The sequence below is a fragment of the Castanea sativa genome, chromosome 4 (genome assembly GCF_040712315.1).
Source record: "Castanea sativa cultivar Marrone di Chiusa Pesio chromosome 4, ASM4071231v1".
Classification (NCBI taxonomy): Eukaryota; Viridiplantae; Streptophyta; class Magnoliopsida; order Fagales; family Fagaceae; genus Castanea; species Castanea sativa.
Genome location: NC_134016.1, coordinates 37,425,043 through 37,450,162, shown reverse-complemented (window position 1 = coordinate 37,450,162; position 25,120 = coordinate 37,425,043). Strand labels below are relative to the sequence as shown.

The 25,120-nt window shown below is 38.7% G+C and overlaps 3 protein-coding genes across 3 annotated transcripts; 1 reads left to right on the top strand and 2 right to left on the bottom strand.

The window, feature by feature from the left end:
* The first annotated feature begins 1,721 nt into the window (after positions 1-1,721).
* On the top strand, positions 1,722-3,295 carry LOC142632820 (uncharacterized). The gene is made up of 2 exons (XM_075807149.1): positions 1,722-2,518; positions 2,968-3,295. Exons 1-2 carry the CDS (start codon positions 1,722-1,724, stop codon positions 3,293-3,295), a joined length of 1,125 nt encoding a protein of 374 aa, XP_075663264.1.
* Positions 3,296-12,756: 9,461 nt separating this feature from the next.
* On the bottom strand, positions 12,757-14,560 carry LOC142632070 (protein PHYTOCHROME KINASE SUBSTRATE 3-like). The gene has a single exon (XM_075806492.1). The coding sequence runs from the start codon at positions 14,320-14,322 to the stop codon at positions 12,949-12,951; it is 1,374 nt and encodes a 457-aa protein (XP_075662607.1). The 5' UTR covers positions 14,323-14,560; the 3' UTR covers positions 12,757-12,948.
* A 1,951-nt stretch (positions 14,561-16,511) lies between these two features.
* Positions 16,512-24,662, bottom strand: LOC142631208 (putative methyltransferase PMT2). The gene is made up of 7 exons (XM_075805316.1): positions 24,255-24,662; positions 22,629-23,280; positions 22,074-22,284; positions 21,133-21,421; positions 20,116-20,505; positions 17,516-17,593; positions 16,512-17,165 (listed from the first exon to the last, which is right to left on the bottom strand). Exons 2-7 carry the CDS (start codon positions 23,271-23,273, stop codon positions 16,937-16,939), a joined length of 1,842 nt encoding a protein of 613 aa, XP_075661431.1. The 5' UTR covers positions 23,274-23,280; positions 24,255-24,662; the 3' UTR covers positions 16,512-16,936.
* Positions 24,663-25,120: the final 458 nt, after the last annotated feature.

The window sequence follows — 25,120 nt, the reverse complement described above, 5'->3', positions numbered from 1 at the left end:
TTGCTTGTCAGCATACAATACCATCATAGGACGTCCCACCCTCAACTCGTGGAAGGCTGTAACCTCAACCTACCATTTGATGATTAAATTCCCTACTGATTATGGAGTAAGGGAATTGAGAGGAGATTAAGTGGCCGTACGCGAATGTTACGTAGCTATGATGGAGATGGATAACCACCACCAGACCATGAGCATAGAAGAACGTCGGGCAGCGACGAAGCCTGTTGAGAGACTTGAAGACATATCTCTCGACGACTCCCAACCAAAACGGACAACCAAAATCGGCACCCTTGCAGACTCGACAGTGCGTTAAGAACTCACGACCTTCCTAAAAGAAAATCGGGACGTGTTCGCATGAAGCCATGAAGACATGCCATGAATTGACCTGTCTATCATGGTACACAGGTTGAATGTATCGCCATCATTTCCGCCCGCCCGCCAAAAGAAAAGAGTCTTCGCCCAAGAGAGAGATCCGGCGGTAGCAGAAGAAGCCCGCAAGCTACAAGAGGCGGGATTTATTAGGGAAGTTTACTACCCTGATTGGCTGGCAAATGTCATGATGGTAAAAAAGAACAACTGAAAATGAAGGATGTGTGTCGACTTCACGGACCTAAACAAAGCGTGCCCCAAAGATAACTACCCCTTCCCGCGGGTCGACATCCTGGTGGACTCTACTGCCTAACATCAGCTGCTGAGCTTTATGGACGCATTTTTCGGATACAACCAAATCCAAACAGCCGAAGCTGATCAGGAGAAGACTTTGTTCGTAACAAGCCAAGGCCTTTTTTGTTACAAAGTCATGCCCTTTGGCTTGAAAAACGCTAGCGCAACGTATCAGAGGCTCATGAACAAGATGTTTGCACAACAGATTGGAATAAACATCCAAGTATATGTCGATGACATGCTAGTGAAAAGCCGAAGCGAAGAAGATCATTTGGGGGATCTCAAGGAAACCTTCGATACTTTTCGCTCCTACAACATGAAGCTTAATCCAGGCAAGTGTGCCTTTGGGGTGACGGCGGGAAAGTTCTTAGGGTACATAGTGTCCCAAAGAGATATTGAGGCTAACCCAGACAAAATTCGGGCCATAATGGAGATGGCGCCTCCTAAAAATATAAAGGAAGTGCAAAGCCTTAATGGCAAGGTCGCCGCGCTTAATAGATTCGTATTAAGGGCAACGGATAAATGTCTACCATTCTTCCGCACACTGAAGAAATCTTTTGAATGGACGGCTAAATGTCAACAAGCGTTCGAAGACCTGAAGGCCTACCTCTCGTCACCACCGCTACTAAGTCCCTTACAACCAGGAGAAGAACTTTTCCTTTATCTAGCCGTCTCCCCGGCCGCCATCAGTGCGGCCTTAGTCAGAGAAGACGACGGGGTGAAAAGGCCTGTATACTATGCCAGCCGGGCACTTCAGGGCGCAGAAGGGAGATACCCGCTAATGGAAAAGCTTGCCTTCGCTCTAGTCACGGTAGCCCGCAAACTGAAGCCGTTTTCAAGCCCATACCATGGTTGTTTTGACCGACAAGCCCTTACGGCGAGCAATGAGCAGCCTAGAAGTCACAGGACGCATGGCTTTATGGGTGATAGAGCTAAGCGAGTTTGACATAAAATATCGCCCACGCACCGCCATCAAGGGACAAGTGGTCGCTGACTTCATTGCGGAGTTCACCAATGCCGAAGGCCAGGGGGCAGAATATCCCCAATGGAATGTGTTCATGGATAGATCGTCGAATAAGAGGGCTGGCAGAGCGGAGGTCGTACTTCAGTCTCCAGAGGGTGACAAGATCGAATGCATGGTTCGACTTGAGTTTCCTACGACTAACAACGAAGCGAAGTATGAAGCCCTCATAGCAGGTTTGGATCTAGCCAAAGCGGTAGGAGCCGCAAACATGGTGCTCCATTGCGACTCCCAAGTCGTCACTAATCAGATAAACGGCGACTATGAATGTAAAGGAGAAAGGATGAAGAAGTATTTGGAGCAAACAAAGAGAAGGATGAATGAGCTACAGGCAAGGGTCGTTCAGATCCCAAGGGGAGAAAATGAGCAAGCCGACCGCCTTGCTAAAGCCGCGTCAGTAGAATACATGATCGCTCCCGACAAGGTACTATCCTTTATTCAACTCTCACCCCTAATAAACAACATTGACGTACAGGAAATAGGATTTGAAAGCAATTGGACCATCACTTTAACTTCTTACTTGAGAGACGGCACCCTGCCTGAAGGGAAGGAAGCCGCAAGGAAGCTGAAGGTCCAGGCGTCGCAATTCATCTTGATAAGGGACGTCTTGTACAAAAGGGGTTTATCCAGACCATACCTGAGATGCCTAGGACCCAAAGAAGCAGATTATGTCATGAGAGAAGTACACGAAGGGATTTGCGGCAATCATTCAGGATCAAGGTCGCTGGTGCACAAATTAATCCGGGCTGGATATTATTGGCCGACCATGCAAAAAGATGCTCAGACGTATGTCAAAACCTGCGACAAGTGCCAAAGGTTCAGCAGCATCATCAGGTAACCAACGGAAGAGCTGATCCTGATAACCGCCCCGTGGCCATTCACCCAATGGGGACTAGACATCATGGGTCCGTTCCCAATAGCAGTGAGGCAGCTGAAGTTCCTAATAGTCGGCATCGACTACTTCACCAAATGGGTAGAAGCTGAAGCCCTGGCCATAATCACCGAGAAGAACATACGGAGCTTTGTTTGGAAGAACATCATTTGTAGGTACGGAATTCCAAGGGTCTTGATCTCGGACAATGGTAAGCAATTTGACAATGACTCTTTCCGAGACTTCTGCTCATAGTTAGGAATTAAAAACCACTACTCCTCCCCTACCCATCCCTAAGCCAACGGATAAGTTGAGGTCACGAACCGATCCTTGCTTCAGATAATCAAGACTCGGCTCAAGGGGCAAAAGGTGTCTGGCCGGAAGAACTACCCAGCGTACTATGGGCATACAGAACAACAGTCAGGACTCCTATGGGAGAAACTCCGTTTCGGCTAACGTACGGGAGCGAGGCAGTCATCCCAGCCGAGATTGGACTCACGAGCTACAGGGTGGACAATCACAACGAAGGAAGAAACGACGAGGCCATACGACTACAGCTAGATCTGGTTGATGAGGTCAGGGCAACAGCTGAGCAGAGGCTCGCGCGATACCAAGACCTCATGGCAAAACACTACAACTCCCAAGTCAAACATCGGGATTTCAAAGTCGGAGACCTTGTCCTGAGGAAAGTAATGGGTGCCGCCAGAGATCCCGCTCAAGGAAAGCTAGGCCCGAACTAGGAAGGGCCTTACAGAATCACGTCATGGCTAAGGAAGGGCACCTACCACCTAGAAACACTCGACGGACAGAAGCTGCGCCACCCATGGAATGCCGAGCATCTAAGGAAGTACTACCAGTAAAAGATAGCATGAAGAGCACTACTCCTCATTTCCAATTTATGTCTTTTAATTATTTGTCCTAGTTTATTCTTATCTACAACACATTTTAAGCCCAAAGGGCTAAAGGTTTATTCTTTTTGGAATAATTTTCTACTTATGCATTTATCATAATAAGAGGAGTTTTATTCAGAAACGACTAGTAAATTTGTTATGTCTTCAAGGAGACAGCATTGCCAAGTCCACAAAGTGGACGACCTTATCACTACGTCCACAAGGTGGATGACCTTATCTTTAAGTCCACAAAGTGGACAAATCTGCTATTAAGTCTACAAAGTGGACGACTTTATCATTAAGTCCACAAAATGGAGGAACCTACTGCAAAGACCACAAAGTGGACGACTTTATGATTAAGTCCACAAGGTGGACGACTTTATGATTAAGTCCACAAGGTGGACGACTTTGTCATTAAGACCACAAAGTGGACGAGGCTAAGCCAACAAGCAAACGGGTTCAGTATAACGTCCAATAAGTGGAAAAATCCATTATAAAACCTACAAAATAAATAAACTTACTAAAATCCATGAAGTGGATAAATAATCAGCCAAGAGAAAAGCCAAAGCCGTCACTCACAAAGCTGACGGATATATGGAAAACGGCTTTAAATAAGTCAGCCGAGAAAGCTGACGCCATCACATGTAAAGTGACGGGTATATTAAAAAAAAAAAAAAAAACAACAACAACAACAACTTTAAATAAGTTTGTCAGCCAAGAAAGCTGACGCCGTTGCATATGAAGCTAACAAATATATGGCGGCGACTTAAAATAAGTTATTAATTAATCAGCTAAGAGAAAGCTGACGCCGTTACATATGAAGTTGACAAATTATATGGCGGCAACTTAAAATAAGTTATTGCCTATAAAGTTGATGGGTATAGACTAACAAAGTAATCAACTGAGAAAATTGACACTGTCACATATAAAACTAACAGGCACATAAAGCTGACGTTGTTACTATTAAGCTGACGGGTTCATCACAAGCAAAACAGACGGCTTTGTAAAAGAGAAATATGGCTCGAATATAAAGCAACACATTGAGAAGTAATATAGTAATATTTTCACAAAAGCCCAAAACAACGAGCATCAAGCACTAAAAATTCAAACTGTCTTTTACAAAAAAAAAAAAGAAAAAAGAAAAAAGGCCAAGTTCATAGAATTGGGGGGGTCTTAAGACGTCCTTTCATCCTCAACAAGAGTAAGCTGACTACCAAGGGCACGGTTCGCGTCCTTATATTGCACTTGTCCGTCGGCTAAGTACTTAATACACTCATGCAGACGGGTAATCACCCCCTCTTTGGCAACACACCTCTCTGACAAAGCCTTCATACGAACCATAGCCTACATTGCCAAAAAAAAAAAAAAAATGTCATATCATTAAAACTGGTCGAACACCAAAACAAGAGAAGGCATACCCGAGTAAGATCAAACAGGCCTGACGCCCCTATCTCGTTCGTTGCCTGCTCGGCACAGGGGTCCATCTCCTCGTCTTTTAGAATTGACCCCGTCACCTCCACGACATAATCTTTGTAGGTTAGAAGGCGGCGGATGGGTCCCTGGCTGACGGGGCCTGATGACGTCATCAGCCCTTTACCTGCCCCATGGACGGACTTAGGAGGTGACGGCTTCTTGGAAGGTCTATCTCCAGGAGTTATGGCAACTTTCTTCCCAGAACGATCATCCTTACCGTCAGCCTTCCTCTTGGCTTCTACCTTTTCGACGGACTTCGGGACTGACGACGGTGTTGCCTCCCCTTTGGCCGTCTCCTGTTCTTTCTTCTTGGTAGCAGCGGCAACCCGTATCCTTTGCCTGGCCGACTCCATTTCTACAAGAGATAAAGAGGGTTAGAAAAGAAATAACGTCAGCAAACAGACAAAAGAAATTGGAAAATGCTCACGTCGACGAGAGTAAGCGTTTAGCTTGCAAGCCTTCTTCGTCGGCTCCGGACCACCACAATATAAATGTAAAGTGTCTAGTGTGATTAGGTCCCGACACTTCCACTCGTCCAGGGGAATAGCCGTCACTCGATGGATGAAATCCTCTTGCTCCGCAGTAATGCGAGGACGGACGTTAGCTGAAAAGAAAAGGAGACGAGGTTAGGAATTAAATAGGGAGACCAAGTAAAAAAGCAGACGGGGTCAACCTGAGCTCCTGACGTATATCCAAGTATTGTCAAAAAAACCATGAGGCATTGACTCCCACTCCTCCTAACGACATACCCAGTTCGTCCCCTCTACAAAAAAGTATCTGCCCTTCCACTTTCTATTAGAATCGGGCATGTCCAATACCAACTTTAACTCTTTCTCCCTCACTGCAAAATAATATATCCCCTTTGACGAGGAGATGTGCTGAGGGCGGTAGCATCAAAAGAAATCGTCCAGGGTTAACTGACGGTTTCTACCACTCAGACGACCCCACAGGATCTCGGCACCAATGAATGTTTGCCAGGCGTTAGGGGCAATCTGGCTGACGGATATTCCCAAAAAGTTAGCCAGTTGACGATGTAAGGCCGTCAGTGGCAATCTTAAACCAGCAGCAAACATGGCATCATACATGCCCACATCCGCGGTTCATCCCAAATAACATCTCTCACCCTCCTTGGGGAGGCGAATTGGGATATCGTCCGGTATTTGATAATGGGCCCGCAAATTTTTGAAAATGATTTCCGACATCGTCGGAGAGAATTTGTTGACAGACCATTCTAGGGGTAGGATAAAAGGACGATCATCACCAGAAGCTCTCGAGGTGCTCTCTAAGGTTTCTTCGTCACCGTCACTCCCACCCCCGTCACTGGTTCTTTCTTTTTCCTCTTTGTTGGTCCTTTGGTCTCCATCACCTACCCTTTCCTCCTCTTCACCGTCCTTGCTCACCCCACCTCTTCTAGAACTCCCTACTTCTTCATCAGAAGAAGGGTTGACGTTTCCCTTTCTGACGACCGGGATAGGCCCTCCTCGGGCTCACGGCCTAATTGGAAGACATCGTCGTAACCCGCTCCTTCGCGGATCGACGATTGTTCACTCGTCACCTCCCTAGAAATCTGACTACCTACAAACGACAGGTTTATTCTAAGAACCTAGGCCGACGACCTCACTAAAGGGCACTACTAGAAAAATAAAAGAAGGTAAAATAAAGGAAGAGAACTTACAGTTAAAAGAGTCTTCAAGTAAAAGGACGGTCCCATGAAGTTGACAGCAGAAGTTGACGGAGTCAGAAGATCAGCTAATGAAATAAAGTTCAGAGGTGACGCTCTCTCTCTCAAAATCAACAAGGTGTGAAAAGTTGGAAATAAAAGGGGAAATGAAATATATATATATATATATATATATATATATATATAGGCGAAAGAGGGCATGGAAGACAAAGCGACACGCTCGTCCAGACACAGAATCAATCTGTTCGTGACACGTGTTTTGGCATTTAATGAAGACGACTCGAATTACCACACGTAAACAACCTTTCGACAACATTAACTCCATAACTCGTCAACTATAACTGACGGGGTCATGAAGTAGGGGGCAGCTGATGAGGATGATTTCGTGTTGGGCTCTTGACGAATCTAAAGGCGATGGGTGTGGAAAGGTCGTCAGCTTCATGATTTGACTACCTACCTCACAGCGTCATTTGTGGCGCAGTAAGCCGAAGGTGATAAGGTGACGACCTTGAGTCGGACGACCTCGAGCTAATGGCCTTGGCTTGGCGGCCTTGTACTACGGACAATGAGCTGACGATCCTACAATATAAACGAGGCTGAAGGTAACGGGAATAAGCCGAAGAGATCGAACAAAATCTTCGTCCATGACCTTGCTTAACCTCCACACATACGTGCATAAAGAGAATTCTTGCGTTACACATTTAGCCCTGATTGAGAAGATTCCTATAAGGAAAAGAACTTTAAGAGATATGCAAAATCCACAAATTGCTCTCCTAGAAGGAAAGCACTTTCTCGCCAAGGCGCTTTTTTCGGCCCTACACTACCATAAATACCCCAGAGCCCTCATAAACCAAGGGACGCATAATTCACCGCAGTTCTAGCACTTTAGAGTTGTGAATAAGAGATTTCCTCTAACTTGACCGTCGGAGGGTATTTGGCCGGTATCACACCGGTACCCTTCCTAAGGTCTTCAGCTTTTGTGTTATGCAGGTTCTTCATTAGGGACACGTGAGGACCGTCTGGCTTACCGACGATTTTCGGCATCATCACTATATAAATTTGATAATGAATTGGAAACTCAAAAAAAAAAAATCTCTTCAATGGGAAAACTATTTCAAGAAAACAACTAATCTCTTAAAATATTCTTTATAAGAAAAAACAATTATAATAAATTTATTTATAAGACTCTTATACAACTAAACTCTTTAGTGTAACATCTAGAAACACCACGCTTATATTCTTACCTCAATAGTCTCAAAACCTCTACAAATTTAAATGAATTTCATCCACGAACTCTTTGTCCACATGAATTGAAATCTCTAGCGCTCTAGTCCAAGGAAACTTCTTGAAATTTTGTTATAGTGAACATCAATGGAAATAACCTCTGTGGTTTCAAGAATAATGGCTTATTCGTGGGCTAGTTTCCCCAAAAAAATGGTGTAGGTGAAGAGATCCTATTCACAAGATGTACTCTTTCTTCTGGCAAATGGTGATTAGTTCTTCCCTCTCCCCTGTTGAGTAGAAGAAGTCAGGAGCCCCCCCCCCCCCCTTCCCTTCTACCAAAAGGGACTAAAAAAAAAAAGACAAAGAAATCATTATCTCGATTTAGTTTCTTCTTCCACTAGTTTGATGATTCAATTTCTATATGTGTTCCCAGCCTTTAAACACACATCAAATAAATAAATAAATAAAACCCTATAGCCACCAAAATCAAAAGTTGTAAAAGAAGATTTATAAATAGAAAAATACTCCAATTGCCTACTAAATTATGTAAAAACACTTTTTTTTTTCCAAATTCATTTACAAATTTTACTCATAATATTTGTTAAAGTTGATTTTTCCAAAAAAAAAAAAAAAAAAATCAAAACTACAATTATTTTTGTTGATAACTAATCAATTACAAATGAAAAAAATCCTACCTAAGATTAATTATGTAATGTCACAATTTGCACCCAAACCCAAAAGTAAAATTGGGATAGGCCCAAAAAGCCCAATACAATGAATTTGTCGAGAGTGGGCTTGAAATCTAAGTTCTAGTGATTTTTAATAACAAAGATGATAGACTAGATTGCAACATCATACACTTGGGATGGTTTATATATCATAAATTGTCCTCGGACTCAAGCCGAGGAGACTGAATCTTATATTTCCCTTTGGACTTGGACTGAAACATATTACAGTTTTTTATCTTAATGTCTACAGTGTTTTCTCTTTTCTCCCTTCGATCCCCCTGCCATGAATGTCTTCTCTTCCTTTTATATCATCTTTCCTTCCTTTCTCCATCCCCCTCGTATGGATCAGATTACTGGTTTGGATACTTGTCCCATCCACCCATCCTTGAAGTCTTTGGAGGTAGCTGTAAGGCTGAACTCTGATACTCATGGATCACCTCCCCATTAATGCGACCAGGTATTTAGCTGCAGAGCATTTAATGTGGTGGTAGCAGCTTTATCTTGGATATTTCACAATCCTTCTTCTTATCCTGTACACCAACCACGCATGTCCTTACATGCAGGATCTCATGGAGCATCGCTCTTGGACGTCAGGCACCCCTTTCCTTCCTCGGCTTTATCCAGCCGACGAGGGAACCCTCCTCAGACCAACTTTCGGGATGACTATGATCAATCTCCACTTCTCTACCCATCAATACTGCTTTGCTGAGTCAATAATCCCATATCCTCAGACCATGTAGTGTCCTCGGATTAGGCCTCTAGCCCAACACATATTCCTGGGTCCATTGTCCCAACAAACTATATCACTAGAACAATTACAAATTTGTCATATTATTAATTAAAAAATAAATATTAGTAATGTGAGGTCACTTCCCCAATTAATCGGATTTATCCGCTTTGGGGAGCCAGTCCCTCTCGGTTTATCGGCTCGTCCCCGAGTGCAGGCAGGATTTTCACCTGGAGCAAGGGCTAGACCTTGGACTCGCAGGCTTGACACCAAGTCCCACATCGGTTAGAGTTCCCTCCCACATATGGTTTATAAGCTTTTGGTGTTGTAGTGGTACACATATGGTCGCTCCAGAAGCTTATAAACCATATGTGGGAGGGAACTCTAACCGATGTGGGACTTGGTGTCAAGCCTGCGAGTCCAAGGTCTAGCCCTTGCTCCAGGTGAAAATCCTGCCTGCACTCGGGGACGAGCCGATAAACCGAGAGGGACTGGCTCCCCAAAGCGGATAAATCCGATTAATTGGGGAAGTGACCTCACAAGTAAAATTTGAATAAAAATTACATAATTCAAATTTATTTAATTTGTTGCATAAAAATATTATTTACTTAACATTGAAATATACATACATTTTTTTAAAAAATTATATAGGTTCTAATTAACTTAACTAATAAAGTCTAGCAATTGGTAAAAATTCTATAATATCTAAAAAATTAAAATTAAAATTAAAAAGAGCAATCAGCCGACTTGGAAAGCAGCAAAAGATCTATCATCTATCAATAATATAACAGTATTTGATTTTGATATCAATTTTGCAATGTATGTGAGTTATGGTGCGACAATATCTATGGCTTCAGTGACAAATTGGTGTTTTGTCGTCCTTCAAACCTTTAGCGCTACCACTTTATTACGAGCCCAGGTGACTTTTTTTGGTGGCGACCTCTTCATTTTTTATTTTGTCTGTTTTTGCGTTAAATTCTACTGCTACTTTGGTTTGCATATGGTGACAAACATGTACGTCATTTCAACCCCCCCCCAAAAAAAAGCACATTAGTGCAACCTCTATTTTTTTTTTTTTTTGTAAAAAAAAAAAAAAGCAAACACGTACGAGAAAGAAGAAAAAAAGGTATTATTTATTACAATAGACACAAAAATAGTAATATTAATATTTTAAATCGAGTTTATTATACATTATTTAACTAGAATACAACTACAAAGGTTAGACCCTTTTGTAGTTGTAGATTGTGGATATAAATAATGGATACTAGACACATACAACCAATGTGAGATAAACATCATTTTTATTTTTAATAAACAATAATACTTATTAGAATACACATAAAAAAAAATATGGCTTGCTTTGATTATATATATATATATATATATATATATATATATATATATATATATATATTACATGGTCTTTAATTTAATTAATCCCCTCATAGTTCCACTAATGTCTTGGGTATGCTTCCTTTTAGGTTCATTGGTGGGTCATTCTTTATGGTTCACATAAGCTCCATGTCTAAGATGTATTTCCTAAAAACATTCCTCAAAGTATAATTGTATTGGATCTATGTTGTTTCCAATCACAGACAGACAATACTTTTTAAAAGTGTTTCAAGTTATAGTGCATGTTCGACCAAGAAGATTGGTGGGATACTAGAAAATTCCGTCTTAATTTTACAAATGCACATTTTAATAATGAAATATGTTCCTCCAATGGATGGCTATCCTTATTCCTTCTTAGTGGTCCATAGCAGCACTATTAGTATCATCCTCCACAGTTCTGCTTTAATATGAACCAAACCCAATTGGTCCCTTGACAACATTCCTAATCCATTAAGGGGTACCTATAATTTTATCTTGTTTCATGACACCAAAAATAATTTCTCTCTCACATCAATTTTCAGTATCCATCTTTTAAGATTGGGAGTGATGGGAAAATTCTTGCCCCTCAATGTGCATTTATGGGGCTTATCTGCCTTCACTTTTTAGGTCTTTGTCACATCATGCACATGGTCACCTTACTCTCTAATATCTAGGGGCTCTTGTCAACATGAATTGGTTACTAATTAGTATACAATTTGTTAAGCAAGAACTAATAGCTAGTAAATGCATAATCTTGGCAAATCCACACTACAATATGTGAGATGGTCTATATTGTTTAGTAAATAAGCCACATAACAAAATGATCAACATGGGATTGCATCACAACTCTGTTTTTGCTACTTTGAAGTTATCTATTTGTGATAGTTTAATCCAATCCTTAAAGACTATATAGCTTTTTTTCAAATGAATCTAATCTAATGCTGTTTGGCACTATTGCCTCTCAGGTCTAGTCATGCCAGCAAAGGATCAAACCAGTCATGTAGACAATTTCTGCTTTGGATGTTCATTTTATCATATATCCCTTCAATCCAAAGCTAGACTATGTTGCTTGTTTAGTCAACTTCTAGTTGTACAGAGACTTCACTGTAATGATCCAATAATTCCATTAGTGGTTGATAAGATTAGTCAAAACTTTGTTACAGAAATGTTTACTTGATTCCCAACCTAGTTTCTGTGGGATGAAAGGGAGAGAAGAGGCCATGGGATCCACTGTGGTTGTAAGATAGTTACAGAATTGAATGTAGCTAACCAACTTGGGCATGCATAAATAATTACTTGACAGTCATGATTTGAACGTATCAGTGGGCAACATTCCTTGACAGTTCCTATCATCTGAATGAATTCTATGTTTATTGAGTGCTCCAATCCTTCATTCAATTGTTAAAAATATGATACCTGATGTTCACAAATTGGTGCTTTGTTGTATGCAAAGATATCCACATTTCAAACGAAGAAAACTCCGGGACAGGTCTAGGTATTTTAAATTCCTTAGATACCACATACATTGCTTCCTTCTTTAATTTCATGGCTATTGAACCATTATTGCTTGGAAAACCATGGGGGGATTTCTTTAATATGCACCAGTCAGTTTGCCATAAAGAATTAAGAATGGATGAGACCCAAAGCAATGGAAAAGAAAATGTGGTTTTCCAATGTTAGGGCCTTGTGAAGTCTTAGTCAAGATAGATACAAGCAAACCCAAAGCTCTAGATTTGTAGGCTCATAAATGACCAAATGTGCTTGGCCAAAGGCAGATTTGTTTGACAATTAAAAAAGAGAAGCTCCAAAACAGAAATGAACCACCTAGGTTGTAAATCAAGAGAACATACAAATACAAAAGTTGAACATTTGAAGGAAGGAAAGGGGTTGGACAAGGATATATGTTAAAAAATATTTGTGGTCTACTAATCTGTTTTCAGTCCAATTCCTTGACAAATCCATCTCTCTTTTTATCTCTTCAGGATGTTGGGACTTTAAAAGACACAAAAGCTATGGACATGGTGCTTTGTTTCACCACTAGAGAGAAATTTGGTTTATGAATGGAGTGGAGTACATATGAAATGGATACATTAGTACATAAAGAGTATATCAAAATCAGATCTAACATAATTTCTTGATTTCTATATAATCATAATATACAAGAAAAGTTTCAACAGTGTTCCTCCAAAAAAACACCTTTCGCTTTCTTATTCGCTACAGCATGAAACAGCGATACACATGCAAATTGCAAAAGAGGAGATATTTCTTGAGACAATAGTACTGTTGCACTCATGAGAACTCAAAAGTCTTTCACCTTAGTCTCATGCTGTAGCTTCCCAACTGACACAGAGGCATCCAACCTTTGATGCTGTATTGACTCAGATTTTGCCTTCTCATTAGTCCTATATGCAGTTTCAACAACATTGAGTGCTTTGTGACTCTTACAACTCAGTAGTCCACTTGGACGACTATTTTGCACATCCTTGTCCACTATGGATTTGGTTTTGGCTACACCAGAAAGCTTAGTATTTACTTCCAGTTTCTTTTCATCATAGCCTGTATTGACAACTGAGAAATCAGCAGCACTGGCTGTGACCACACTCCACTCAATGCTGGCCTCACTTGGTTCATACTTGGTGGTGGAGGTCATACAGCTAGACATGCCATCAGATGCTTGCCTTGTGAACAAAGGCTTTACAGCGCTGGATAGGCTCTCTATCTCAAAGAGATCTGAACTAGAATCACTCCCCAAATCTTCATGCACTCCTCCAGTGACAGAACTAGTGGAAAAGTCTTGGACTTTTGGAATAGCATCCCAAGTTAGCATGGAGAGTTTCCTCTCTAAGTTCATTGCAATGTCATCCTTCTGTATCATATGGGAGCCAAACACCTCAAGTGACATTCGTGGTTCTTCTCTTATGATCTTCTCCACTTCCAACTGTGATCTATCTGTCAAATTTTGCACCCTACAACTTGAAATAGGGAGTGAAACATCCTCTTCTCTGCCTGACCTTTCAAAACTTGTGCCATGAAGCTCATCTTTCACCTGAAATCGTGGTTGGAACCGGTTTGATCTTCTATCCAAAATGACCGGATTGAGATCAAACTGAATTGCTTTTTTCCTGACCTCTTTTCCCTGCTTCACTTCATGCCCAATATTATTCTTGTGAATATCAATTGACTTCTTATCTGAACAAGACCAACTGCAGATAAAACCAGAAAAAAGTATCTTTTCATTTACCTTCTTGTCCATATATTGGGATGGTTTCCTGAGGGCACTTTGCAATAAAGTGGTTTGTCTATTCCAACTTGCATCAGAACTTATGCTTGGAGTTCCTGGCCTGCTCTTAGGCCTCCTGTAGTGAAGATCATTGCGGTTATCTTTCTTAAGCCCATGCTTATTTGCTTGACTGTCTACAATAGTTCTAAGACTGCCACTCTCCAGTTTCATGTTGAAGTATCTTTCAGCGCCAAAGACACTGATTTCACCCTCTTCCGACTTGTTTCTCCCTAAGCACACCGGAAAGGGAGTAGTTTGGCTTGAAGTGATGGGAGGAGGAGGATGCTGAACTAACTTGGCAAGCTTAAGTACACAGCTATCTCCATCTGTGCTGTGTTTAGAAGAAAAGGCAGCAGTACTGCTAAGACTCTTGCTGTTGTTATCAGCATCCATGGTAATGGAGAGGTCGATTGAGGAGCTTGAAATTTGCCTAAGAAGCTTGTGGGGATGACAGCACAAAATGGACAAAGAGACTTTTCAATGACAAGGAGCTTTATAGTATTTTAAAGCTGAGACAAACTTATGATATGGTGTTTGTGATATAACAGATATTTTTTTATTTTCATGAAGGCTTGGAGATCACTTGCTTTCTTGGAAACAAATTTGTAGGCTTTTGGAGGGCACAATATGGAAGGATTTGGGTCCTACTTGCTTGGAGCTTGACAGGAAATATATTGCCTATTTCTTTCACTAGATGAAAATAATGCCTTAATATTTTCATTAATCCACTAATATCTTAATAGTGGTATTAACTTGATTCCAACGCTATGGAAATGATTGCTACTGTTCAAGGAGATTTGATTATGTACTCTTCAAATCATGACCTATAGACATCATCCATAGAGGTGGTTTGCAGGTTGACCATTTGTTCATGAGGCTTTGCCTATGGGATGGCAAGGGTCTAAATGAGTATAAAAAGAGTGCCCAATTTGTTGTTCACATGCCATTTCATTAGCAAATAAACGATGTAAAAAGTCCATGATGTGATTGGTTGTTGATCATTTCATTGAACTTGATTATTGACATGGAAGCTAAATTGTATCATTAATCTTAATCCTAATTTAGCCGGTCTATAATGAATAGAGAATAGAATACATGTGGCCAACTCTAATTAGTATATTAAGATTCTAGAGCTGAACTCAAAATTTTTGAACCAAGACTTGATTGTTGTTTGAATGATCTTAATTTCAAACCCCAATTATAGACAGATGCACATTGATGATTGGTTAAAGTTACTGGGCATATGTTGGAAACTCTCCTGATCATCCATGCATAGGATGATACTGGAAAAATACCACATGTGGTTAATACATTAATCCAAACCTTTTTCATTTTGTTATTTTCCTTCCTTGGAAAGCCCCTTGACAACTTTTCCTATTAACATAACTTCTAAGAATACACATCTGGATTTAGTTTCATAAGTATTCTTACCTCTTCTTTTTTTTTTTTTTTGATAAATAATAAAGATATATATTGAAGAACACTACCTTATGCACAAAAACATAAGGCAGAGAGAAAAATACAAAGGGAAAAGAAAGAGAAAAAAGAAAGGAAAAGATACTAGATACAAAGGAGAAAGCTAAGTGACATAGGAAGAGAATCACTAGAGGTGAGTCCCCAAGCCCTAGACCATCTTCCATCCATGCTTGGCAAATTGATGTTATTGTTGATTGTACTCACTGTTGTTACTTCTTAGAGCCATCGAGGAAGAAACTTTAAGTCTAGCATACTAGACTAAATTGTAGTAGTTTTGCCAAATCTAAAGGTCAGAAACATATAATTTTTTAGATTGATGTTCTATGTTATGATTCAGACAAGTTCGGATGATTGCTTGAAATAAGGAGTCTTCGTTTGCAGTTGGAGAGCATGAGTCTTCTCAGCTTGGAGGAAACTGGGTTGGATAAGATGGTTTAAGTGATGGAGATTTGGTTGAATTCCTTAATTCGCCATGGAGTTTATCAAATAAAGACTTCCTAGCCTTTAGGAAGAGCTAGGTTGATCATTTCAGATGAATTTTTTTTTTCATTATCATCGTTTGGATTATTTGTCATTATCGGTTTCCTTGTAACTCAGTTGGTGAGCACTGCATTTAAACATTGAGGAATGGATAATAAAGCAGATTATAACCCAATTTCTCTCTCTTTCTCACATATTCAGGAAGCTACTAGTCACCTCAAATCCGATTAAATTTCCATTAAACAAATTGCTAAGAACCTGGTCCACATATGGCCTTACTGATATCTGCTCCCCTCATATGGATTTGAATCTAGGGTCAGATCCCCATATTCTTTAGTCTTTACTGGGGGGGGGGGGGGGGGGGTTTCTTATGGTTACTTTAGCTCCATCTTTATGACAACTAATTCAAGGATGATATAAAATGGACAATTAATTCATGGATCATATATCTAAACTGAATTAGTACAACAACCAAGCCTCGGTTCAAAAGCTTTGTGGACAACTACAGATTCTTAAAAGATTAATCGTGGTTGGTCACATGTAATTTTTTCACCATTCTATTCTATCCAAAGTCACTTAAATCAACTATCTCTTCCTCACTGGTGCATATATGCTGAATTGATCAATTCAATAAATATTTAACTAAATTAATAAATTAAACACAATAATACATTAGGTAAAACCTCAAAATCTGTTTATCGACTGGCAGGACATGCTAAAGCCAAAATTAGGCTCCACTCTGGTGTCTGAGCCTGAAGCTTAATATCAGCTGTGAGATATTCAAAGGGAGATGACAGTAATTCAATAACTAAAATCTAAAAGGGAAACTTAACACGGACATTAAAAAATGAATAACTCCTATCAATATCCTATATCTATCACAGAAAAACTCAATAGAACCACCAATAGCTCCCACAATAGTCTCACTCCTCAGCTTTGCTACTTCCATGAACGCCTGTGGGTTGGTATGAATAGATTCCTTGAATTTTTATCAGAAACAGTGGCATTTCCTTCTATAATCGCATTGAAACTTCCCTCTAAATCTTTTCTTTCAGTGTGAAGATACGTTTTGACCTGCAACCCAATATTGTTTGACAGCAAACAATATCTTCTCTGGAACAAGAGGACCATCCTCATGATCCACCATTTTTGTATTCCACCTCATTCCTTGCACAATTCGTTTCACCTTGATTAGAACATCAGCTTTGTCACGGAATATAACAGCTCCTTCAGGCCGTAGAATACGATCCATCTCTAGAAGAATATCTTCTGCGTCACACCTGCATCAGTTTGGATTTGAAAAGCAGCCCATATACAGGAAAGTGAATCCCACATCTAGGAAGATCAACATGAACTGATGGCAAGGCCATTGTCATCCCTAAAGTGATTCTTGCTACAAGGCTGACTCTACATGCCTATGCCAATTTTTACAGTTGTACTAATAGTAATGTGATTGAACTTTAATTTAGTATCCAAGGGTAAACCATTTCATCTTTTCTATTTTCGATAAAACAAAGTTTTAATTTCACTAAACACGTGGTGCCTACTGGTAGTATGATTTAGATCAATATTGCAAATAATGAAGGCTTTCATTCCATCAGAATAAAGTAATTAGTCAAAAAAGTCTTACCTATCCTTGTACAAGCTGAAAACACCATTTGCATGAATAAGGTCATACGTCCTAGGATACGTGGAGAAGGCTTCACACCTGGTTGAAAATAGAGAGAGATTATGAACATAGAAAGGTGTCTGAGAAGTAACATAGGAAAATATGGAAGCAGGTAAGCATCAATTTCAGCTTTGATTGCCCAAAAACAACAAATCACTCTACATTTTTTATCAATCTTTCAATGGATAAAAACAATTCCCAGTCAAATAAAATAAATGATTTTCCATAAAATACAATCAACTATCTCAACTCTAAGCAGAAAAAAAGCCCTATCAATGTGATCTTGCAGTGAGCAGAAAGGAAATAATGGCAACTTAATAAGAGATAAACTTAGATAAGTGCCATAGATTATCAAAAACACTGAATTGAATGTGGGCCTGATGAGATTTCTTGAAAACACTACTTCCTAGATCCTGACATCCTTTACTCAACTTAAAAAATAAATTGGTTGAATCTTCTGGCTGGCAAAACCCCAGATAGAAATGTTTAAACCCCCAGAAATAAATAAATAAATTGAGACGATACTTTATTCTAGAAATAATCCAAGTTCTGCAGTGTGTTAGCTTTTCACAGTGCTTTTATTCCTTAATTTGCTTTATTCCCTAACCATGCCAAGACCTCTTTATCAGTTTCAATTATAGAAGTTAGTTCTCCAGCACATAGATGCTCTCCCCTGGTCTTGTTTCTCGTCCCTGAACCAGGACTGTGGACTTCAACCAAAGGTTATTTGACTTTCTTTAGCAACCTAGGGGATTTAATATCTTGGAACTTGGGAGGTTGGAGGATTGTCAAAGAGCAGAAAAGATTCAAAATTTTTGTACATGGAAATAGAGATTAATTTTATTTCCAAAACCATCTACCCTATTCCTTTTAATACTTCATAGGTATCTTCTTGGCCGCTTTACTAAAATCAGAGAAAAAAATTATCTAACCCCCAACAGCATAGACATTTACAATGTACCTTGTACAAAAGATGGTATAGCAATCAATCAGTAGTTAAACCAATGCAAAATTTCTCCCTTAATAAATGGAATGGCAAGGACAACTGTCATGGATCTTCCTATATAATCAGAAAGAATCTGTTTATGAATATATTGAGCTCAATGACACACCTAAACCAAACTCTATATTGTCTATATTTTTTCTTTTCACCAAATACAGAGGAGAACATTTAATATTGTAATGACAACCAATAAACATATATATTGAGCTCAAGAATTGCACATCAATTTATCCTAAAATATAAATACACATCTACTGTCCAGAATTCAGTCAAAATCTAAAATTGATGACCATGTCAGGTCAATCACTCACTAAATCCCAAAAAAAAATGATGAAAAGCATAATTAATAAAATCAATGTGAGCTTGAAACTCAGCTTGAGTAACAGAAATCATGTAGTAATGTAAAAGAAGTATGACTTAGAATAAATATATGAAATGCGATTTAATTTGTTAGAAGTTGTTGAAGTAAGAAAAAATGATTGAGACAATGGAATACTAAAGGAAGTGTAATTCCTAATTCATTACATGGGTTCAATCATTCAGAAACAGGAGAAAAAAGTGATATATGTATATATATATATATCTAGTATTAAAAGACTGCCAAACTGAACAGGAAAAATCAAATGCAGCTAATTGACCAGGAAAGCTTTTATGTGATAGTGGTGTACAATTAAAATTAAATTGTTCATAAAATGTGTGGCTGACGTGAAGATGATAAAATTTGTAATATAAATTAACTTAAGAAGGCTGTCAAGCTGAAGGGGAAAAATCAAATGCAGCTAATTGACCAGGAAAGCTTTTATGTGATTGTGGTGAAGAGTTAAAATCAAACTGTTCATATAATGTGTGGCTGACATGAAGATGATATGTAGGATAAACTCGCAAGAAAAGGGATAGAATTAACAAGGAAGATTGAAAAGTGGAGTCAGCACCATTCAGGAAAACAATGAGACTCATTGTCCAACTAATAACAGTTGCTACAACAGTAACATGGAGAGGAGTGTTATGATTCAGGGTCAGGGTGCTTCAAGGATAAAAACTGGATCAGGCTAGGTTAAAGGTAGTAAGGAAGAACATGTTTGCTTATGATTTAGTATAAAAGTATGGTCCCTGGATAGAGAAAACTGGAAAAAAAAGAAAAAGAAAAAAAGGTTGTCGTGACTGGCCAAATAGGAGGGAAAGGGACTTATTTTTTTGCTTAGCGCTTTGCTCCCCAAATCTAATTGGACACATGGTAGGAAAGGAATCATCAAGATTACTATAAAAGCAAAGCTTGTTTACCTATGGGTTCTTTAATAACCAATGATCAAGTCCTTTTAAAAAAAAAAATTAATGTAGAAAACATTTCAAAAGAAGAGCCCTTTGGACTATGGCCTTTCGTCAGTCAAACCTATGAGCAACTGACCCCACCCATCGAAACCAATTGCTGGGTAATCCAAGAGAATTCCCTCTTGACGGGCTAAGTAGTTTATGCTCATGCCCATAAGCAAATAATCCAGTTTTTAACCAATCATATTTGCAAGCAATGACAAAACAGGAGATATTTCCCAGAAATTACCAATCGTGATATATGCCAATCAATCCACGCTCAAATATAACACCCAGAGTGTCTTTCTCAGCTATTGTAGGCATGACATTCATAACCCACAACTTGGGCGATTCAAGAGCAGCAGCAAAGCTTCCAAGACCAGCATTCATATCCATAATGTTACGATATCTCCCTGAGTCAAGGATTTTGTTGATCCTCTTATAAGCATTGACATGCTTCTTCCATGATTGGTTGTCCTCCTGGTATGCCTCAACAGATATTCCAGGAATGGATCCACTAGATATTCTGAAAGGAACAGCATTGAGTCTCTCTGGAAATGGTTTCCATTCTCCACCAGCATTTTCATCTGCACTTGTAGTCTCAGGATAAGGAGTAACGCATCCTTCCATCTTCTTGTACCTAGAATCACAACAGATGACAGATTTTCCAGAGCAAAATTACAAGACTTTCTAGATTATTGTTAAAAGGAATGCTACATTTAAAACCTTACTAATGATATAATAGTTTTGGGTGCCTGAGGGGGGGAGGGGGGGGGGGGTGCTTATTTTGAACAACTACGAATTCTCAAAACTTTTCAATTACATATTTTACAAATATACAAAAACTTCGCACTCCAAAAATTTTGTTTTAAAAATATGTCAAATATAATTTAGAATCTACTTAATGCAAATACCAAGCCATCCAACTATCCTCTTGTTCACTTTCCAAATTCACAAAACTCATAAAAACAAAAGGTAACACAAGCGTAAGAAGTACAACACTGAAATGATGTCTTATTATTATTATTTAAACAAGTTATGGAAGAAGTTATAGGAGTGTAAGTACATCACTGGAAACTGATTACGTACATTTTTCTTCAAGAGTTAAGAATGTTTTATCTATATTGCAGCAAAAAATTTGTTTGTCTAACTTGGGTGCATCTAACTTTTCTAGACATTTATTTGTTAGTCCAATAACATTTAACATGTTTGTTGAGAGAGAGAGAGAGAGAGAGAGAGAGAGACAGAGACAGAGACAGAGATATACCAGACATTACCACCGTTTCCAGATTCACACATTGTAGGTTGAGAGTCTTGATCACGGCAATTATCATAATTTATTCTTTTCCTCCAGATGGCAATTTCACCCTTCTCATGCTTTTTTTCCCAGCAAAGACTTTTGGCAATCTCTTCAATCTTCCTTTGTTCCTCCTGAAGTTCTTCTTTAGGACGCTGCCATGCTTGGTAATTGACCTTCCAGTTGATGGGTGGACCAGAAAGCACCCAATAACCACCGGGTCTAAGAACTCGATCAACTTCCATCATGTACATTCCATCTGTAAGAGTCAAATAATTATGTTAGAAATAAGTTTCAGTATCTGTATGTGATTTCAAATACTAAAGTGGAAAGGAAAAAAAAAATCATCTGAAAAATAACAAATCATTTGCCAATTTACATAAATCTTTCAGAAACCAAGTAATTTTTATCTTGAAATAGTCCTTTAGGATTATATTCTGCATCAAGGAAGTATAAGGGTCATCTTAAGCTGGCCTGAGATTAAGTAGCTGGCTTCAAAGAATTCAAAATTGATATGTAATGGCAGCCAAAGTTTTTGCCCCACACCAGTTCGAAGCTATCTTTTCTAAATCCAACCCATTATGTGGCGAAGTATAAAACTATCTGTGTATTTAAACAAGTCATATGATTCATTAAAAAAGTTATGTGACCAAAAAAACTACACATGGATGGTCTCTTCAATTACCATATAGTAGGTTGGAGGAAGATAGCTCCAAACCGTTTTGGAGCCAAACTTTTTTCTATAATGGCAGCCTCCGCAGAAACAAGGAGGTCCAGCTGGACTTATGCTTAATTAGGTCTAACAAATAATTTAATAATGTAGCATCAAAAAGGTATCTTGTATTGCACTTGCCCTGCGCTAATGGCTTCCTGGAATACAACACATCAAACTATATTGTAATTATTCTTACCATTTGAACCCCAATTAATCAAGCACCGGGAACAGTGTGCCATGTCAAAGGATCTATCTGGATATGGCAACTTTATGGTTCCAAGAACGCCAATAACTGCTGGCACACCTCTTTCCAAAGCAAATTGAACTTGTGCTTCATGAGAGTCCCTTGGAGCAAATGACATGGCCAAAACATTTTTCTTGAACAGGTATGCACCCCAACTTGCAACCTAACCACAATCCATTAGCAATCAGTCAACTATAATACAAATTCATGGAAGCCATATATACATATATAAGCTCAATAGACTAAATAAAATATGTGAAGGAGAATTAATCACATAATAAATGAGATGAAGATAAGTTCAATAAATTAGAGGAAGAAGAAGATCATATTAAGTATGTAGCATTGCAAGTGAAAGGAACCCACAAATCTAAAAAATTACATTAAGATGACAATCAATGAGCAGGTGTATGCATCAATAAGGGAAAGAATATGAGTGAATAAACAATTATGGGGATCTACAAAATAGCAGATAAAGCCAAACAAGGACATTTTATAAATTTAACCTACCCCACAGCCTGTATCTAAAGCAGTTCTAACCATCCCATTGTCAAATGGGATCACAGATGCAAGTTGATTAATATATGCATCTGCTCCTTGAGGAAACTGTGTGCCTCCACCAGGGAACCTAAAAACATTGCCCTCATATTGAATCCAGTTCTGAACAGCCTTCTCAACTGTTAGGCTCTTATAAGGTGCATTTGCATAGGGCACATAGTCGCGACTCTTGGGCCATGGGAATGGGGTCACATATCCTTTGGGTGCTGGAATGAGGCAATGCAGCTTCTCTTCCTCAGGAGGGCAATGGCGTTCCCTATAATTCATATTTTCTCGGGGGAATGTCATTGCCCGCATTTGATCTTGACAGGGTGTGTAATCAATGTAGCGATCATCACATGGCTTGAATTCTTTGGCTTCTCCTTCAGATTCATCAACTGTCCCAGCATCACCACCGTGATGGGTCTCATAATTTAGATTGGAGAGGATGCTGCAGTCTGACTGTTTGGTGATCTCCAGGGCTATGCTGTCTCCCTTTCCGAAACCACTTCGCTGCCATGCTCCCAATATGTAGAAGAAACCACACAAACCAATTACAATGAAAATTGACATTGAACCCCTACTTCTATGGTCTCCTGAGTTCCCTTTTGTCGCCATGATGTACCTGAAATATATATAATATTTAGAAAGTCTACATCGATGAAAGGACATAAATGATTGATGCATATACAATATAGAGGAAATTAAATATATCAGATAGAATGAAAAGGTGATTTCTCACATCCATATTTCTCCAAAATTAGTGAACTCACATTGGAGCATATATATTAGAATAGTGTGTTAAGGTCACCCTTAGGGCTTAAAACATGGGCAATCTGCAAAATTTGGAGGTATGTGTGTGTGTGTCTATATAAATATAGAGGGAATAAAGTTTCTCCTAATTTGATTAATTCATAGTCAAAGCCCACCCCTAAATTAATTTGTGTTCACCTGCCTGTGCACAAATGTGAATTTTTGGGTCTCACAAATCATCAAATCTTACAACATGGAAAGGAAAAAAAAAAAATATATATATATATATATATATATATATATAAAAATAAAATTTATAACAAATGGCCACGAAAGAAGAGGTATGCTTTATGTCATGTAATTAAAAAGGATCTCAATTCAAGAGTATAAAACTCAGCCTAAATACTATTTTCATTACAGCTTTGAGAGCTGCACCAATCAAAGATTTTGTAAAACTGAGAAGCACAAGCAATCAAGCATCAGGATAACGTTAAGGAAAAAAAAATGATATAAATCGATATTGGGTCTTCATTATAATTACTTTAAAATTGTATCTTTGATATTTCATCCAAAGTTTTCCATTTAGCTGAGCAAAACGAGCTTTTAGCTTTTGGAATGCTATAACTCTATCTGGGTTTATCATTAATTGGAAAACAAATAGAAAACATTCAATTCTTTCTATTTCTTTCTTTCTTTTGTTCAATTAAGTTTTCTCTGCAACCAAACAGATGAATCAGCAATAACAAATTCAAAGCAAAAAGTAAAGACAGAGCATACTGAGATTCCAGTAATTAAAACACCAAAACGAAACAGAGTATTATAAGTTGTAGAGTTTAAGATCATAACCTTTAAAAAATGATTTTTTTTGCAAACACAGATCTGAATCAAAGACCCAGAAGGCTTCCAGATCTTAGAAAGTCAAGAAATTCGCAATCTTTGTGTACCAAGTCAAATCAGATTCATATTCTCATCTCTCACAATCCATAACCCAAGCAAGAAAAACAGAGAGAGAGAAGAGGCAGAGAAAAAGAGATAGAGTTTCTGAGTGTGAAAATTTGTTTAGAATTAAGGGTAAGTACTGAAATTTTGCAAAGGAGATGAGATTGTAGAGGCGGGTCTCACTCAATTTTCTCTCTCTCTCTCTAAAGAACAGAGACAGAGAGTTGTACGTGTGACGGGTTTTTCACTCTTTTGTTATGTGTCTCTGTTTCTGTCTCTGACTCTCTCTCTCTCTCTCTCTTTCTTTGGCTTATTATCCAATCTAAGTTCTTTGGGTTAGTTTTAAGGACTCTTATGATCCGATGCTTTCAACGCAGAGGAGGATGTTTTTTCATTCGCCAATTATATTGTGCCAATTCAGTTTCCAAACAGTTCTGCTTTTGACCTTTTTAAATTTTTTTTTTTTCTTCTTTGCTAATTAGTAATTGTTGCTACTTGATAGTATTGATTATTATGGATTATTCACTTTATTTATTTTTTATAAAATAAAATTAGTAAATTACTACTACTAGAACTATTAAAGCCTTCAATAACGCATGCTGACCGCTTAGAAATAATTTTTTTTTAAAGAGCTATCCTTGGACCAATAATAATGAGTTTTATCTAGTGATATTATTAAAAGAAGTGTGTTTTTAACTTATAGAAGTTGGGTAATTTTAGGGACACTTAACAACCTCAAAACTCCGTGATCGGAAAAATTACCATTCCCGAAT